Raw genomic sequence first — 20244 nt, 5'->3', positions numbered from 1 at the left:
GCTGAGCATGCAAACGCCACATGTGGAGGAAAATACTTCGGCCTGGTCCCGTGAACTGCCTCGACGTTCCCTGAAAGCGTTACCGTTCGCACGGTTTAGTGGTACGTAAAGAGCGCACACCTATTTGATTTATGCATAGTTCCCCTGTGCTCAGTCACTACGGCGCCTTGAGAGGCGACGCGCATGTGTGGCCTCACGCGTTTGCTCAAGCAAGCGAACGCTTGTGTTTACGACACATTATCTTGATTTCCACTGTGTGATGTTGCCAGCTGAAGGGAGAGATTGTCAGTCAGATTGCCGCTGCACAAACACACAACAGGTTTTTTTTTTTCCTAGAGGACATAGCGCGGATTACAGTACACTGTCCATTAATCGCAGTCATCATAGGAGCATTTCTGATACTTTAATGCACCTCATGTGTTGCTGTAATACTTCACTGCTGCCTGGGCGCCAATAAATTGTACACATCTGTCAGCTATGATGGAGAAAAACTAGGAGTCAGAGTCATAATCTGCCCTGAGACTATTAAAATGTCACACTGACAATGCTAATGGGGTGTTTACGAGGGACATGGAAGCAGGACACCTTAATGTTTTTTGGACTTTCTCAGAGGCCAGAGAAGCAGATTTGATGCATGTCAGTATTTGTGCATGTATGTGAGAAATCCTGAAAATGTTTACAGCGCAGTGTTCGTCACAGGAACTCACTGGTCACTTCTTTTAAAAGCAGACGACTTAATTTATTAGTTACTGTGGATAAAAGAGTAGTATTTATGTACTTTTACATAGTCGGAATTAACCCCACTCCACACACGGTTCCAAAAAATATGCATTTCGAGCTTATCGGTAATCGTGCCAAAAGATCATCATTGTAATCAATTACGAGCACAATACTAACCACTGTGGAGGCTTTAAGTTAAAGAAAATAGTGGGACTTTATCAGTTAGCTGACTATAAAGAGTGGGGTTAATTCTGACTATGTAAAAGTACGTAAATTGATATTGACCTTACATCCATCCGTGAGTTAACTTTTATGAGTGATTTCTCAATAATACATTGGGTATTGTTATTATTAGAAGGCTGCATGGAATGAATATGATAGTTGTTAAGACGGTTGACTGAAAAAACAGAAACTATATCTGAACTTTCAGGGTGATTGAAGCCTTTTTTCTTCGTTTTAGAACATATTGGATCTGACTTGGGCGTTTTCTGATCTCATAGGAATTCTTACAACTTGGGAAAGTTTTCCCATCTGCAAATATCCCGAATTCAAAGCTCTGTAAAACACATTGTGTTTAGGTTGATTTTAGGTATGAATAATGTATTACATGCTTCCAACAGTATTGTGGTACGTTACACAACCCACAACAGTGTTTTCCACATGCACAGACACAAATAAAAACAGGTTCATTCAAGCTGAGATCTAATGGCGCATGCAATAGCTTCTCCACGCACCAATATTTCCCCTAAAGCAATATGTTTCGGGACAGTTTTTCAAATCTCCATGTACCACAAATGTACTTTTTCGCAGAACAACAATCTAAATCAACAAAGGGAGCCAACAGGAAAGCTAGATCTACAACATGTGCCGGTTTTTGCCAAATTGCATGCGTGTAGATGAGACAGTGGAGAGAGGGAAAAAAAACCCCCACTGATACAACAATTTTCCACAGACCATATTTCACATGTGCGTGATTTCCGCCCCGTCAACGTCTGAATGGAACGACTGCGCTAGTCTGCCCAGCTGCATGTCAAGCTCATGCTCAGAGGGAGAGCGACTCAGTTCAGATAACTAACACATCGACCTGTCACTCTTCATATCTATAAACATACCTGAACGACATTATTTTGTTGAGGTTTTTTTTTTTTTTAAACCAGCATGCCATATTGACACCTGCTGACTTTTATATGCAGTGTTTCATGGAGGTGAATATAAATACCTTCACGTTGGTGTAGAGTAATATTATAAAGAAAGGCTGGAAGTCCTTTTACACCAGGGGTGGGCCAATACTGGCTTCAATCCTAAACCTAAAACTAAAACTAAACATGATCCAGTACTTCTAATGTTACCACAGTACTTTTCACATGAGTCAATATGTGTCTGCTTAAGAAGAGAACGTGAACTCTTTAGACCTCTTAGCTGTCAGCGCTGCATGGTTCAGTGCTCCATGACATGAGTTTAAGCACTTCTTGAAAGAAATCGTTTTTTGAATACATGATAATGAAAGAAGCAGCAACAGCCGAGATCACGTATAAACCAACAGGTGTCATGCAGGTCAGAGATCTTGGAGTAGATGAACAATAACAGCAAAGCAGCCTTCAGAGTGTCATGTCTCCCGCTCAACAATCTCCTGGGACTTGGTAGTTTTGTATTTGACCGTCAGCATAATGACAATCCAACTTGGTCGTCTGTCCATGCGAATGTCCGTGTTCTCGCCCTTGTTAATGTTTATAGCGTATCGTTCTCTGCAGCGTGTGTGTGTGGTTTCATCACAAAAAAAGCCGCAGCACCCACTAGTGGCGCTACATGAACACGATGTCGTTTTCAGCGTTCTGCCATTTCCGTGGAAACGCAAAACCTTTCTGAAAAAAATAAATTTAAAAAAAGGGGTAAAAATGATGTTGTCTAAACGAGGCCTCAGGTTCTGCAACGTTTCTCCTGGTTTTCTCCTGGCCTGAGGCAACACTTGCTAGTTTCATACATTTTGATGACAAGTAAAGACTTTACACGTTTGAGGACGAATCAAACCAATTCGATTTTATTATGAAGTACATCTTCATATGTAGTCTGTGACCCTGAGGGTTTTGGAACAGTTACTTTATCAATATGTTTTGTTGTCTTTAATAACACTTAAATTTCACACAATATATACACACACACATATATATATATATATATATATATATATATAATTAAATTTTTTTGTATTAAACAACTACTTGATTTCTTCTCAGAAGTAAAACAAAAAAAAAAAGGTTTTCTGGCAAACCCCAAATGACCTGTACCATATTTGGAATTATAAACTATATGAATTAAATATGTCTGTAAATATTGAATATCAAACAGTAAAAATCCAAATTTAGAAATGTGTGTTAAACCATTTATTGGGCTCGTGACGATATTCGGTAGTTTCTTCATTTTTACATTTTTTTTCCCCCGACTGGGTTTTAAAGAAGGTATAAAAATAAACTTACAAATGAGAGCAAGTGGAGGGCTACCAGTTCCACTCAAGCGTGTCATATCAGCTTTTATCAGCTAATTTGTGTCCATGTGTCTCGTCTGACCTAGGAAATGGTACAATCACTCCCCTAGCTGTCTTCATTTACACCATCAAATGTATTCCTCTTTTACCAAAACAAGCCAAAAGCAAATGATGCAGAGCAAAATCTCCACTCCACCTCACGCTGCACATCATCTGAAAACAATCTCTGCTTTCCGACCACAACCAACACATAACAACAGGCCCATCGAGGATCCTCTCAAACTCAGATCACTTCCAGACACAAAAACACATTTTTCACTCACAGCAGCAAGTTTTTATGTTTCCTGCTCATAAGTTTCAACAGGTGTCAGATCTGTCTCCACGTATGCAAAGCGACGGACAATGCACGTTAAAGCGCAGCAGTCAATCCCCTGGTCAACACACATCGTGCAGGAGCTTGTGTTTCTGGATCCATGTCCTGCTACGTAAGGCCTTCTTCTGCTGAAGCTTTGCGCTGGTGAAAATGGACGCAAACTACTATTGTACATACAAAAGTGTGTAAGCTGATCTATTAATGAGGTGCAATGAGGATCGCATCTGACAGATGGATAAGATAACACACACACCGTTCGCCTTGTGTGTTTGCCTTCATGAATATGGAATATCAGGTGTGTGTCCCGACAGGCATTTCCTCAGCTGGGCTGTCATGCCATTACTATTAAGGTTGTGGATATTAGAATCAACAACAGAAGTTATTATTAGTATTATTATCATGGCCTATTTACTTGTCATACATGTTGCATTTCTGAGTTGTAAATTGTCTGTTTTATTGCTCTTAAAGTGGACCCTCTCTGAACGATTTTAAATGGTGGTTAAACGTGTGGCTCACAGTTTCTCTCAAGAGTCACTTTTAGTGGGTATACAATCTATTTGCCAACATCAAAAAATACATTTATTGTTATCATAATTCATGAGGCATTTCAGCCTATGAATGTCTCAATAGCTTTTCCCAAGACGTGTGTGTGGGGGACTGAAGATGCACGTGACGTAGTAAAATCAGAAAAATACTGTGTAAGTGTCAGCACTGGCAGCCGGCATCGCTGCTGGGACATGTGGACCAAATCCATAACAGATGTATGATGGCGCTGGTAGTAAACTGACAGCTTTCTTGAAGTCTCCAATTGATTATGTGTGAAGGGATTGAATTACAGTGTGTCTGCATTTTGTCAGTTCCCATCCATGCCTGATCTGAAGACTCACGAGAGCGTGGAAACGCTACATGTGACACAAAGTAGGAAATGTAATGTTTACGAGCTCAACGTCAGAGGTACCATTTGTACTTGTGCATTTGTGTTGCTGATGACTTTTTTACATTTACTGCCCATATTTAAACAGAAATATTTGTACTTTTTCTTCCTCACTTTGTACAAATTGGCTCCTTTCTTGTTTCTTGTTTCTTGTTTCTTGTTTCAAGGATCAAAGCACCTGACAAGTAAGTTCTGGTAAATACTATTTCAGAATGGAATTCACAGTGTTTTATATAAAGTCCTGCCAAATCATTACCTGTTTTTAAATCATCTATTCTTTGACTCAAATGATGACACAAGTTGAATCGTGATCTATAGACAGTGTTACAACAGTTTTAGTGTGTAGTGTGTGTGTGTGTGTGACCCCTACTGCTAAATCAACCACTAAAAGAAGGTTCAATGCTGCAGACCTGTCGCCTAGACCTTTGTGGTCCTGAAGTCATTTGAGCGCCTCATGCTTTCCCACGTCAAACACATTAATGACCCTCTGCCTGCAATTCCTCTGCACTTCATTCTCCAGCACCCAGTTTCCCCAGGACCCTACGCCAGGATTTTGTTTGTGGATTCAGGTCTGCCATCAACACAATCGCTCACGATCAAGACAAGCTCCTCCTGCTGAATGCGCCAGATTCCACCTGCATGGGACTTTAGGAAGAACTCAACCCCATCACCCTGAGAGGCTGTTCAGCAGACACTATGGAGTCCTTCTGCTTCCTGGGCGATACCATCACCTAGGACCTCAAGTAGGAGATAAACATTAGCCCAACAGAGGATGTACTTCCTGCGGTTCAGCCTGCCAGTGATAATGATGGTGCAGATCACCATCTCAAACAAGTTTCGCTGACATGACATTCATTTCTGAGCATGTTTGTGTGCTCGGTGGTAAACCAGCACTAGTCTGGAGAATCTTGAAAAACAGCTTGTACAAACTGCACACAAACTGTAGCAAATGTCACATTTGCATTCATGTTCAGTCGTTACACAGCTAAAGAACCTTCTACTTCCAGATGCAGCGAAGAATGTGGTGGTTGTTTGGAGGGGCCAGGACAAACCAGACAGACTAACATCTGACGGGTTTGTGAGAGCGGCTCTGTTGTTATTGGAATTGTTATTGTTATTATTACGTTATTGGAAGGAAACAGATGAAAGTTCGAAAAGGATCAAAGTTGTAGAATTTCAGAAGAAACATTTTCCAAAGAGTAAATTAGTGATAAATAAATAAAAAAATATTCTAATTGTACTGTCCACATGTCGAAGTGTCCTTGAGCAAGACACTGAACCCAGGTTGCTCCTAATGGATGGATGAGGCGGCGTTTGTGGCGGCTGCCTCCATTGGTGTGTGAAAGTGTGTGAGTGTGAATGGGTGAATGTGACTAACAATGTAGAGAGATCGGGGGCTGCTCATGCTGTGGAAAAGCACTATAATAATGAAATCCATTTACTTTTGCATTTGGCATTTTGAAAGTACCAGGAATTCACATGGGATGTCAAAGCTATCCATCCATCCATCCATCCATCCATCCATCCATCCACGCCCACTAAAAAAAGCATTCCTCAATAAAAAAAACATTTTTATGAGCGTCAGTTTCTTTCAGAGTATTTCCCAGTCCGTGTCTGGTAATCATGATAAAAAAAATTTAAATTTCAAGTCCAGCTAATTTTTATCTTCCATTGTGAACCACCAATGATTGCTCTACCAGTCAAGGTGCTGGACACCATGTTGCAACCAACAATGCAATAATGACCAATAACATGAAAAATGTGACCATTTAAAATGTAATAAAGCCAATAATAACTTGCCATAATATTTCATGCATCATATAAATTACTACTGATTCAGAATTTCCCAGTGACACCCTGAGGGCCAGACAAGAAGAATTAAAGGGCCATGATGCCCAGGTCTACTCTAGAAGCGAGTCCGACACCCCCAATTCTGAAATGAAGCAGGAGTACGAACCTGCACCAGTGTGCAGCCCCTGGACAGAGTACTGGACAGAAACATTAAGCAGAGTTGTAACACTAAATATTATCCCGACTAAAGAAGTTTATGTGACCCCAAAGCCCAATGCTGGCCCTGTGAAACACTAATCGAGTTACCACACCCAATAAACCGTATGCACACGGCTCTGTGCTTCAGAAAACCTGTAAACTTCTCAGGCTGAAGGCTGCAGACGCTGTGCACACATTCCTGCTGCGGCCTGCAGGTGGTTGCATCACTTTTTTTGATCCCAGAAAAAGAATTTATTGCTCCTACTTGTCATCGTAAAAAAGCAGGTGTGTCGTTATTCACGCTCTTTTTCACCCCAATCGTCAGCTTTAAAGATTGGGTTCATATTTTTTACAGTGTGTTCCAAGCATGTTCCCTCATAGTAAAGAAGCGTACAAAGAAGGATGTTTAAATACCTGATTTGCTGCAGTTGGCCATACCTCGGAAGCACTTTGTTTAACAGATTTGTTCATAATGGAGCGAATGAGACCAACACGAAGACCATTTTAGACACTCCCCATGTAATCCACAGCATCCTTCTCAGTCTTCATTTCCACAAGTATCTGCCTCTCACCTTGACAGTTAACGTTCAATAAATCATGTTCTGCTTAACTGACATTCAGCCGCCCACCACTAGTCTGGGCTAAAGAGCCATCTGTCCCTCGCCTCAGCCGCAGTTAAAAAATATCGTGGTGGGACGTTGGAGAGGCATCTTCCCACAAAACTAGTGCTGTGTGTCAGGAGACATTTTTGCCACTTAGCCCCTTTATCCACCCATCCATCTATCTTTGATAGCGCTTAATCCTGTGAGGGGTCACTGGAGTCAATCCCAGCTCACGCTGGGCGAGGGCAGGACACACCCTGGACATGTCGTCAGTCCAACACAGAGCACTTACATCACAATTATTCATTTTTTCTTTCCAAGCGAAAACTATTGAAGTATTGAATTAAACTGCCACATTTTTCACTTCAAGCTGCAAGATAACTGTTCAAATACGCAAACAATTAAGAAGGCGCCACTCCAAAGGGGCCAAAGAGCCACACAAGGCTCCAGAGCGTGAGGTTGCAGGTTCAGGTGTACATCGTTTTTAGCAGATACTCTCGACACAAAGCAAAAAAATGAAAATATGTGGATGAATCTGAAAACATCTCTTGTCATAACCTGCATGAGGTAACCATACCAACCAAGGATATTGTGTGCGGATTACAGGGTTGTTTTCATTCTACAAAAGATACCGAGCTTGATATGGATTAAACCGCCAATGTTCACGTTCTCTTGTAATTTGTCTGTTTTAAAATCATGTGTGACCCAAAGCAGAAGTTGTATTTCATCGTCAGTCCACGCATACAAAATATGTCTCCTTTATAAATTGTGTCATGATGACTTCCTATAACATGAGTATATGGACAGATTCAAGTTTTCACAATGGCAACGAGTACACACACACTCACCTAAAAGGCCGGTCAGCAGGCAGACTGACGTGGACAGTTGAGCCATACTCTCCGGGTTTGAGTACTCAGTTTCCACGACGCTTCAAACGCAACACAGTTCATATATTTAAAAAAAAAAAAAAAACACACACACACACATAAACTCTGCTCCAGCGCTGGTGTTTGAAACTTTTCAGGTCTTCAGTTCAGGTCTTCATCGCAGCGCTGCACAGATACACGGAGACAGAAGATTGTGGATTTTGCAGCTTTGGTTGCTTCCTCTTTTCAACAACCTGAAAACAAGAGAGGAAAACAGTGAGGGATGAATGGAAGTAAAGCTCATACACGAGTACAAAAAGACAGTGAAGACACTCAACGCCAATGACGCCTGACGGACAGCGACAATTACAAAACCATTTCCCTTTCCACATTTCACCATCTCACACAATAAAAACCCTCAAAACACATCTCAGAGCTAATATTAGTGATGCATATATAACTATTAGTCACCATCTTAATGTGTTAAAACCAGAAGAAAAAAACAAACCCCATGACTAGATCCAAATCATTATCTGATCATGGGACCAGATGACTCACCAAAGCTTTTACAATTTGGCCTTAAGGATGGGATGAAAATCCAAACAAGTTTTCACGGTAAGCCATCAAATAACTGCAAAGGTAGTTCACTTCAAACTCAGGTGGTGGATTTACTGTGTGATCAAAGACTCACAACATGGGAGTCAAAACAGAAAACACAAGTTACACAAAACGTTGAAATTCCCTTACTTAAATTAGATATCTATCGGGTGCTGCCAATCTGGACATCCCTCATATATACACCAAAACTGTTCCAAAGTTTAACAATGAACTCATATACAGATTATTACCGTTTCTAGATCAGCAAAAATCTCAGACATCGATTGTCAAAACATGACACTTGCACTAGACAAAATACTTTTGTATATCTACTGTATATCCTATATACTCCATATATCCTAGCTAATTTAGCATTTTGATGATGTAAAGCATTACAATATTACAATCATTGCACAAAAAATATGTTTCATAATACTCGTAATAATCATGCTACAGAAAGGACCCAAATTGTGACCAAGCATGTGAACTACAAGTATATAAGGTCATTATGACAAGTTAGACATATTATTCTTTTATGTTTTTGTTGTAATAGTAAATATTTATTTTTCTTTCTTCTATAACGTGAGAAACTAACAATGTTTAAATTATCAGCTCATTGCTTATGCTATATGGAACTGGATATTTTTCTTTTTTTCATGTAAATAATTAAGATACCTTAGAAATGTAATGCTAAAGATGCATAATAGCATGTGCAATAAACAAGTGCCACAAACTGAACATACAGATATACACTCATCTGAACTGCACCTGCTTTGAGTTTTAACTGTACAGAAAAGTGACAGACCTTTAAACTAAGTCCAGGGCAACATCAGGGTCAAACCATACTTCACCAACCAAGAACAGTTGATGGCACATCCTGTCACGTCCCAGAATGAAAGCTCCCGCCTTCAACAACAAGGGCAATTTATTACAAGTATGACCAAACCTGAACCAGTTCCACTGCACCTTTGCCCCCAAGGAGAATTACGTTGTTCCTGTTAGACGGAGAAACCTATTTCAAAACAAATATATCCACGTGTCAAAGACTGGAGCACTCAGTGTGGGCGTGTGCAATCCACTCAGGTCAAACATGGGGAGGAGTGTGGCTCACTCGGATCAAAGAAATGCAAAAATCATTTATAATTTCCCTTTTAAAGCGCTTAGCATTACCACATTAATTGCTGGCTGTTATTGGAGAAAAAGACTTTTGCGGAAACAAGTAGTGTAAGACTCACCTTCACAAAGTGAACATGAAAACTCACACGCTTTCCCTCACCTCATATGGCAGCTTTTAGCTCCCTGCTCAAGTTCCAGAGATTTTCAAAGTAAAAAAAAAATGATTTCAGTCTGACCTACTAAAAGGTCTGCACGTATAAAACCCATTGAGCGTGCAGTCCTGTGTAAGCTATTTAGCACTCATCCAGAATCTGAGTAAGTCTGACCAAATGGGCGCGAACTGGAAGCTGTCACTTGATAAGTGAGGGTCATTCAACGTTTCTACCCTTCAACTGCTCTATCGATCACCCTCACAGTTCTATATCAATGACTTTTAATTGGCAGCTTCTATTTTTGATATTAATGTAACTGAACACACTCCAAAACAGTATGTTGTATTAAGAATAAATACTTGCTTTACTCTACTTCAAAACCAAGCCAACAACCTTAAGCTCCTAACCTTGTACTGTTACACTTATGTGTATTTTTGATTGCAATATTGATCATTTTTATTCATTCATGTCACACCTACAACCAATTCAGTTATAAAATGTGTTTTTTAATTAAATTAAATGGGAATAATCCTGCTGGAAAAAGGCATTTTGACCCTGAGATTAGTTTTGTTTATGTACCAAACCTCTGTGGCATATTCCAGAGAATTAACGTTTAGTTATCTATTCCCTGACCTTGTGACCTTGTGACCTCTGTGACGTGACTAAAAGGGTTTAAAGCCAATATGATGTACAGGAATGCAACCCTTGGCGACCGGGTTGAGCATTCATTCATGTCAGGAGGGCTCAGAATAGAGCCATCACTCCTTGAAAGAAGCCTGTTCCTGCTGTTGAGGCATCTGATTGGAAAACCTTCTGGAGGTTCATTCGACACAATGAGACAAGGTCCCAAGGTCAGGAGACACTAGAAAGAGTACACACACAGGACAGCAAATTCTGCTCCTTTCTGCACAAAACCAACATTTAAGCACTGTTTAGAGTAACATATTGTGTACAGCCACGTTTGAGACTGACCGCTCAACGTTTCCTAGTTCAGATACAAAATTCCTCTCATAGCCAGAAGTCATTAAATCAAGGAACAACGACCAATGACTGCAATGTTAACAATGTGCTCTACTTCTGCAAGGCTGCTGGTGGGAAATGTAGATGCACATGAGATTAATAAAAAGAAAAACAAGAGAGATGGTCACATCTACTTAAAATTAAGTGTACGAAGAAGAAGAGCACTGTTGGATGTGTATGTTTTTATTTATCGCAAGACGTACTGCAATTTACTCAACAGCGTCATTGCATATCGCATGCTAAAGGAATATCGTGCAGCCCAAACTCTAGAAACGTCCACTCAGAGTAAGTTTGGCGACCTGCGTATGGCTGTACATTTTGTTCATTGTTACCTGCCATCACCTCCGACTTGCCAAAACACTAACTTCTATTGAACGCGGATGGAAAGAGATCGTTTTCAGAAAAATCAGTCGAGATTAAATTTCATGAAATCAGTTTCAATTTCTTATATAAACTTTGAAATACTTTTATCAATTTTATCTTATTTCTTCTAATTTCCCAGACATGCTGGCCTTATACAAACTACCATCTCACACCTAACATCAGGTGCAACACTATCAATACAGATCTGAAACAATAATCCAACAAATGCTGTGAACAGACTACAGAAGCCTCTTATTGATTTCACTTAGTGAAGCTGCACATGCTGCCCGACTACCTGGATCCGAGTGTGAGCTTGATTCATCATCAACAAAGACTGTGTTGACATTAGCAGACCTGCTTGGTATAATAGTTTTGAGTAAAAACGGTTAATTATTCAAAAACTATTGTTTAGATGAGTCATTTGCAATGATCTGACCTTAAAAGAGCTGAAACCAGAGACTGGCTATCATTACTCAGATCACAATAGTTTAGATGATTTAAAAACTAAAATATTTTAGTCATAATTACGATCCAAACTTGGGCACATACAGTATAGAGTGACTCAAAGTCAAACTGAAGCACTGCTATAAAATCTCACCCCAAACACTTGTTTTTACTTCTCTGCATTTATATGCTCCATGTTTCCTGTAAACTAAACTACTTGTTACTCATTTCTGAATTCCCTTGTGAAAAGTTAAATCTAACCCCTGGATGTAATGAGTTATTAGTCGACCCGTTTTTGGATCTGACATCTGGTTTGGCTGAACACCAAAAGCCTGTAATCACATTTGTCTGTGGGATGTTTTAAATTAGGACACCAGCAATATATCATGGCCTTCTTCTGAAGTATTTTGGCCTTTTAAGCGTTCACATGTTTTATGGTTTTAACCTCGGATTCACAGCGTATAAAGATCTGTGGAGCTTCAAGTGGTAAATCTTCATGACTTCCTAAATCAAACAAGTCCTGAATAAATTGTCAATATGAGAGGCAATGTTGGCATCAATCATGATTCTGGTGCCGTTAATCCGAGATGCCGAGAACCTGAAAGCTCTAAGAAAACATACCACTTGAGAGAAGACGAAAGCGACCTGACAAGATTCAGCTAACCACATGCAGAATATATGAGAGTGTTAATGTTCTCGGGTGAGGGAAGTGACAGTGCGGATTTATTGGACCGCGCTCTCATCACGACTTAAGAGTTACATGTTTTCTAATTAGGAGTGATTTAGAAGGTCCAGATGTGCAAAGCCAACGTAAACCAAAGCCACTGGCTTCAACTGATGCCAAAGGAACAACAGACTATTGTTGACATGCAATTAGCATTTAATTTCTACCTAATTTACAAAGTTGTGAGCCACATAAGCAGTTTTAAAAAGTTGGTAGCTGCAAGATCACTTTACATGCACTGTGGGTAACTTCCAGGATGACGGGTGCAAAGACAACCAGCTCAAGCATTCAGAGGGGGATTTTCTACATTATAGTCCCAAATACAATTTTAAGGCCTGAGAGAGAGTTAAGCATCACTAATGATTGGATCAGCTTCAAAAACATCAATTCAGAAAATTGAAATGGCATCACATAAAAGCTGTGAAAAAAGCTAAAACCAATTAGATACCTATCAATTTATGCATTTATGTTTTTATCCAAGTTGTAATTAGCTTTCTCACACACACACTTGTGTCTAGTCAACCACATTCATGCAAAGATGTTCAGTTCGTCAAACTTAATCCATCAGGCAGTGTGTTTATGTGTTTAACCACAGCTGTCTGCAACTGGGTGAATGAAAGGTTCAACCTGCAGGGGGCGTCATCAGTACATCAATAAAGACAGGTGATTAAAATTAAATGTATCCAACACAATTTGCTGTTTACAAATACAATATTTCAGAGTTATAAGTTGGCAAACTGTTGAGTTCTTTGTTGAGTACATCTATTTCATATACCGCTTTATCCAATTCAGCTTCTCTGATCCGGGATCAGTATGAGTGAAAGCGGAGTACAACCTAGACAGGTCTCCGGTCCATCACAGGGTGAATACAAAAGGACAAACCGTCACAAACACTCACATTCACACCTTGAGTCGCAAAGTTCCCTCAAGTGCATGTTTTCAGACTGAGGGAGGACACCGGATCACCTAAAGACAGCTGATGCTTGTACAGAATATCCTGGGCGGGAAAACATGACCTTCTCGCTATGAAGTGAGAGAGCGAACCACTACTCCACTGTGTCACCAGCCTTATCAAATGTACGTTAAATGCTATTTGACTACAGTAAATCAATGCAATAATGTTAAGAAATAAATGCAGAGCTTCATGCTAAACTTAAAGGGAACCGTGCTACACCTCTGAGCTTCGAAGGAAAAAAAAAAAAAAACTTTAACCAAAAAGATATACAACATAGCAACTGTATGCACAGAGCTTTCAGCTGCAACTGAACAGCAAACTCCAAACTTGGCAACGTTCCAACCAGTCTGCCTTTAAAATTTGCTTAAACATTAGAGTGAAGCCAAACAACGGCAGACACACTCACTTGTCAGCATACGAAAAAAAATGAGCCTCCAAAAAATATGACATAAGCATTTGTCAAGGACACGTCTGAGTAAGATGCAAGAAAGTGTCCTATTGTGGTTTTCCTGCACAAATTTACATAAGTATGAGGTAATACAGTAAAAGGAAGACGCTCCTGTTGCACTTCCAAAAGATTATTTGTGGCATAGAGAGAGAGAGAGAGAGAGAGAGAGAGAGAGAGAGAGAGAGAGAGAGAGAGAGAGAGAGATGAACCATGTCACTTCCAGAAATCGGAGGCTGTCAGAGCCCAATCAAGAAAAATGCTTTGGTCCCAACTCGACTCCAATAAAATGAGAGGAATGCCTCTGAAGTTTTGATAGAAAACACACAGGTTCTCATCTGTATAATCACCACTGACTGCCATTGATTTGCAATACTCACAAAAAATAAAAAAAAGTAATGTTTTCATGACATTGTTTCAGGACAAAAAGTTTCCACAACACTTCCAAGCAAAAATAGTGAGAGGGCTGATGATGAAAGTGAATAAAAAAACAAAAAAAACAAACAATAACACGTGTTTTTTCTAAAAGCACATTAAGTATACAGATACTTTGATTCCTTCCCATCCCCCCTATACTCCAGTGAGTAGACAACTAACTGGAACTCAATGACTCCCCCGGTGGCTGAGTGAGCCATCAGTATTGAAGTCATTGTGGCGAGAAGTCAGCCTGTTGCTACAATTCCACGCATAACTCCATTCAACTGTTGGTTTCACAGCTTTAGTGAGTGGTCGGAGCGCTGCATGGCTCATAACAAAAGCACCCGTCTTGTAAGAAAACACCGAGAATAAACTCAAAGGATTTACTAAAGAAGCTTCACTTCATAAAAGGGGGATTTGTAAAGATTTATGTGTGGATTCTTCCTATTCATTCATCTTTTCATAGGCAAGTTGTGGAGGGTGTACCCCTCATCTTTCTCCACATATGGTGTGGGACCGGCTCCAGTACTTCCAGCCTGGATTAAGTAGCTCTACAAGATGTATGGTTCAATGGATTGACGGGTGATAGACTGTCAAAAACAGAGTTTTTGGAAATCTGCATACCAATGGGATATTTTCGTGAACTTCACTGTGGTACAGGTGTTTTTCTTTTCTCCTTTTGTCATCATGTTTTAAACCTGACATATTGACCTACTCAGGAACTGACCGACATAACCTGGGAGTGAGTCACGACTTTGACTTCACTCACTGACCAAGCGTACACAAGATTCATTTTACAAGAAAAAACAAAACAAAAAACAACTCCAAACCTTTCAGACACACACGCTCACACACTCAGTACAGATCAGAAGCCAGAGATCGGAAGTCTTTGTCTATTGATCTGCTGCCTGCTCCGAGTTTTTTTTTGTTTTTTTTTTGGAAAACTCAGTGTTTCATGAATAAAGAATCATTAATATCATCACTACACTGCACCACAGGCAGTGATCCAAAACAGCTGGATCTTTAAACCGACAACAGAATGTATTCAGAAGATTGAAGTGCAGCGTTTCTGCTCAAGGACATGCTGTATGTCTGACCACATCACAGCATGCATAGACTGAGAGTTCACTAGTTTTTCCTCATTGGTTATATTTCCACACTCCATTCACTCCAACCTGGACCACCAAACCTCATCCTAACTGTAATGAGAGACTAAACCTTAAGAGTTATCCTCTAGAAAAACCAGCACATTGCTTGAGGCTGACTCAGTCTCCTTTCATCAGTTGCACTCATCATACTTGAGTAGAATTCATTCAGCAACAAGAAGATTATATTCAAGCAGATTCGTGCCAAACCGCCTTCTTTGGATGCACATGGAAGTTTAGAAGCTTGTATGATAATGTCTGCAGACACCAGAACGGGGAACGACCACGGAGCATTGGACAATGTGGCATACAATAATTTTAAGAGCAACCATTTGAACTGGATAAAAAGTTGCATCCACTTGAGTCGCATGAACAAGTTGCAAAAGAAATCAACTGCACGCTCACGATTGTTTGTGCATTTTAACTTTTTCATGTTAATTATATTGTTATATCTGAGCGAGATTAAACGGCAATCTGTAATCCCAGATGATCTTCCACTCTGCAAGCCTTCACCTCTACAGGTTTTTTTTTATTTTTTTTTGTGGAAACTGTCCAATGCGGATGTTTGCTCAGTCTATCTGCGCTCCTGCTCCGGTGATCCAAACTTGCCTTCATCTTTCTTCACCTATCCTCATGATCCGTGACCGCTGCTGCAAACTGACGTCGCGACTGGCTGCACAACTATCCGTGCACTGAAACCAGGGAAGTTTATTTCTCTTGCAGCTCGCACTGTCGCTCCTGTCCGCCAGAGGTGAAGCGCCGCTCGGACAGACAACCTGCGCACCTGACGAAAGCGAAAGTGCTGCAAAAAGGCAGAGCGCACGAAAGTTTGCGCTTTGAGCTTAATCATAACCCCTCTAACTCGTCACACCCGATTTCAAACTTAGTTCTGAAAACAAGAATTAGTCTGTATTAGGTGGTGGCTTTCAAACAAATCCCCTCATTTCTGCGATCTAAGAGAAAGACGCACAAGTACGCACACACACACACACACCAAAACGCACCTCGCGTGTGCCTTTGCCGTGTCCTCCCGGGATGCGTGAAATCTGTATCCGCTCAAATGTGGCGGTTGTAATGAAGAATCGGTGACTTGAATGAGGAGGGAAGGGAAAAAAAGCCGAAATACAGGAATTCCAGCCACAAACGTGTCTATCAATGTTCATTCAGAGAAGTCCGGTACTGACTTCTTCCATCCACAATGCCAGTGGTGCGCGATCTGTGTGTGCCGCCAAGTGCGCAACAGGCTGGCCTGCAGCTTCTATGCTGTCAATTTCAAGTCCGCAGCATAAATACACACTGCTTTCAGAGTAAGAGCTGCTGGTGTACGAGTTTCTCTGAGCCACACACACTTCCCACCCCTCCCACCCTGCAACGATATTTCCTATTTTACTTCAATCAGACCAATAAGCTCCAGAAGCTTAAGCAGAAAGACAACCCAGTTAATGAGTATCAGGTAATACAAACTTGCATTTTTGAATGAAACTAATCATCTTTTGCTGTGGGAGGGTTTCCAGCTGTTCCTTCATGGCAATGTAACTTTCTCGAGGGTCTTTTCTATTTATCAGTATTGCCTTTCCAATAGGCTATGCTCATACATTTTACTGTAACTCACCTCACAGACTGAATCTAAAAATGTGACAAATATTAAGACAGAAACCAAAATATATTTTTGTTAAAATGTAAGTGAAGGAACACTGACCATAACCTCACAGTCGTATTCGCCATTAACATTTGAATCTTCAGTATTACTGTAAATTTCTATTTCTATTTTATTGTGATTTACATAATTGTGGTGAAGCATTAGTTTGAATAAGTACAACAAGAAAAAAAAGTTATTTCTTTCCAGACACGTGTGCTGTCTGACATTAGCTAATCACTTTAACACCATGTTGCGTCATTACGCACACGCGCCGCACGATAGGAAATGTATTTTGAAAGTCAAGTTTCAGTAGGATCCGTGAGTGTTGTAAGTGTGTGTGACTTGCCACTAAAGCGGAGGCGCATGCACATGCACGTGAACATGCACATTCGTACCTGGCCAGCAAGCTGCGTCCATGCGCATCTCGGCTGTCCTGCTCGGCTTTACCGCCCCCCGCCATAATAACCCCCAGCTGGGAAAGAAAGCTGCTGCGCATCGCGGAGCTGCGTGTGAGGATGGAAGGTCAACCAGATAACGCCTGTAGGTCGATCATGTGGCTTTTTCAGGGTTTACTGATGAGTTAGATAAGGACAACTTCGGAAAGGAAGTGAGGTGATTCAGATTATAAAAACCGTTTAATCTTAATGTGAGTTTCACCCATCTTTCCTGAAACGAAACTTTAAAAGTGCTTGGATATAACCCTTGCATTGAGTTGTGTTTATGACGTTTTTTGTTTTGTTCTTTTAAGTTTTTGGTGCTTACACACTTTTAGGACACATTTGGTTCATTCAACAGATGAAATAAGATTTCAAGACCAAATTGAATCAAATTAAACTTTTAATTTCTTGCACAATCTTGTGCTGAAAGGACAGTTCATTGACTCACAGAGAGCAACTGTTGAAATGTTACCGCAGCCTCAGATTCAGCCTGAGGATCCCCAGGCTCTTAAGTGTTCCTGCAGTTTTGAGAACAAATCCAATGATCTATTTCACGGACAAAACAGGAGTTCTGCACATAATTCAATCATCTGGAAATCCTAATTTTGTGCATAATCTTCTGCATAAAGTACAGTCTCTAGGTTTAAAGAGATCAGCTGTTAAAACTGAAATGGAGTCTTCGATGTGATCATTAAAATGTAATGCTCACTTCAGCAAATTATTTGTTGGATTGAGCAGCTTTTATTGCCATTTAATGACACTTTCTTTTTTTCACATTTTCTACAAGATTGGATGATACTGTGCAAGGAATTTGTTTGTCTATATGCATATGTGTATGACACACACACACGAACACACACAGCCCAAGTGGTCAGCAAAAACTGGAAATCTCAGTCTTTTTTTTTTCTTTTTTCTTCAGTTCCTGGAAAAATTTGAAGCTAAAGAAATTCAAATTAGAGTTAACTGCCTTGAGCAAACAAGATTTCAGGACCAAATTCAATCAAATAAAAAAAAAAAAAAAAAAAAAGATTTCATGCACGGTCTCGGGCTGAAGGGCAAGTCTCTACAATCTGAGAAAGCAACTGTTAAAACAGTAACTCAGTCTCAGATTCAGTCTGAAAATGTAATCACTTCTCAAATCAAGTTGGAATTCTACCTGTTGTATTATGACAGGATGCCACTTTCATGGCCATCAAGTAGCATTCCTACATTTCCAGGGAAGATCAGATAAGACAGTAGAAAAAGCTTCCTCCCACTACTTTAGACTTGCTTTGGGTCGACCCGTCCATCTATTCATCCACCAAGGAATTCTTAAGGTAAATGAAGTGATAGATGCCCTAATGTGAAGGGTGAGGCGGCTGCCTGAGCTAACATGCTGCTGGGATATTTTGCATTAGACTGGAGCCAGATCACACCAAAACACTCATGGCCAAACCTCCGCCACAACCGCATGCGTCTCTCCTGACTGGCTGCTGAGCTCAGATGGGAAAGCCCGCAGGAGCGCAAGGCAAAAACCAAGCACATTTTCTTTTAGCATAATTTCCATTCAGTCATATAAGGTCTCATTTGATGCATTTTTTTGCTTTTTAACAAAGGAAATGGTCAACAAAAAGTTGAACCAAGACAAATAAGTTGCACAAAAAAACATTCCTCTGAACTCAAAGGACCCAAATGTAGCTGTGCAGGAGTCTGAAAGAGCCACTGCTGTAACAGAGCGATGGATCGATGGCACACGATGAGACCGCACACTGATTGCTAAAAGTCTGAGATGCCCCACAAGTGTTGAAGTCAAGGGCAGAACATTTAAATAGAACCCTGTTGGTTAACAAGACAACTTGGTTATTAAAAATAAATAAATAAAACATTCTAAAGTTACTTAGCTGTTTTTTGTAGTGCTTAATCAGATTGCTAAAACAACTGCCAAGTCAGTTCATTCATGAGTTTGATCTTGTAATCCTCCTACAGCTAATTATATTCAGGTTTTCTGGCTTCATTATAATTTTCTTGTTGGTAAATTGTCTAAAGATAAGCTAAACTTTCAAAATCTGTCAGTGATTGTAAAGTGGTTGGCATTCAGTTAGGTTAAAGGTCATCGAGTTCATGTTCGTGCTATGTTATAAAGGTTTTCAGGTAATCATTTATTAAAAGCTCCAGCTTATTGGTAGTTTTTGAATTTTCTAAATATCATGAGTAAAGTTGGAGAAAAATAAACCAGGATTGTTGTCAAAGACATTCATGACATTTATACAGATTCGCTCAGCTGCGCTACTGAAAGCACATTAAAGTGATGATGAGTCTTTTTCTCAAATAAAGCCAGCTCTGCTTTTCTTTTTTTTATGTGTGACTATTTGCATATTGCTCGTAAATGCATCTATTTGTCCTGCAAAATTCCTTTTCTATAAAAAAAAGAACACCAAATGCAACAATAAAAAGCCTTAAAAAGCAAAAAATAAAAAAAAATAAAAATATCAGGAAAACCATAAAGCTCCTCTCCCACTTGGCCAAGCAGCAGTGATTCAGCTCTGGTGAAAAAATGTTTTGTCCCCACCAGTAAGGGACTCTGTGGTCTGACTGAGATTTATTATTGTGTCCAGCTCTGCCTTTCCATTGTTCTCACTTCAGCAAGAGCCAAGTGAAGCCTGGTTAACAACAACAACATCAAAAAGTCTAATAGAAGTTCTCCAACACAACGTCAACAGTTCCTTAACTAAATTCCAGAAAGGCGTGGAAGATAAATGCTATACTTGTTTGTTTGTTTTTCCCAACAACTAAGAATATTTAGAATATTGTCATGCAAACTACAGTTAAGACGAGAAGAGACAAG

At 40.1% G+C, this 20244-nt stretch overlaps 1 protein-coding gene across 1 annotated transcript in view; it reads right to left on the bottom strand.

The window, feature by feature from the left end:
• The window catches only part of il34 (interleukin 34), a 34142-nt gene extending 17536 nt beyond the window's left edge, over window positions 1–16606 (bottom strand). Inside the window, exons 1-2 of the mRNA XM_080475645.1 lie at window positions 16349–16606; window positions 7949–8220 (exon numbers count right to left, since the gene is read on the bottom strand). Coding sequence (XP_080331771.1) covers window positions 7949–7994 — 46 coding nt within the window. The 5' untranslated portion in view covers window positions 7995–8220; window positions 16349–16606. The remainder of the gene's footprint in view (window positions 1–7948; window positions 8221–16348) is intronic.
• Between the last annotated feature and the right edge of the window lie 3638 nt (window positions 16607–20244).

The sequence above is a fragment of the Lipophrys pholis genome (genome assembly GCF_963383615.2).
Source record: "Lipophrys pholis genome assembly, chromosome: 11".
Classification (NCBI taxonomy): Eukaryota; Metazoa; Chordata; class Actinopteri; order Blenniiformes; family Blenniidae; genus Lipophrys; species Lipophrys pholis.
The sequence above is the reverse complement of the archived record's forward strand: the minus strand, read 5'-3'. Positions and strand labels throughout refer to the sequence as shown.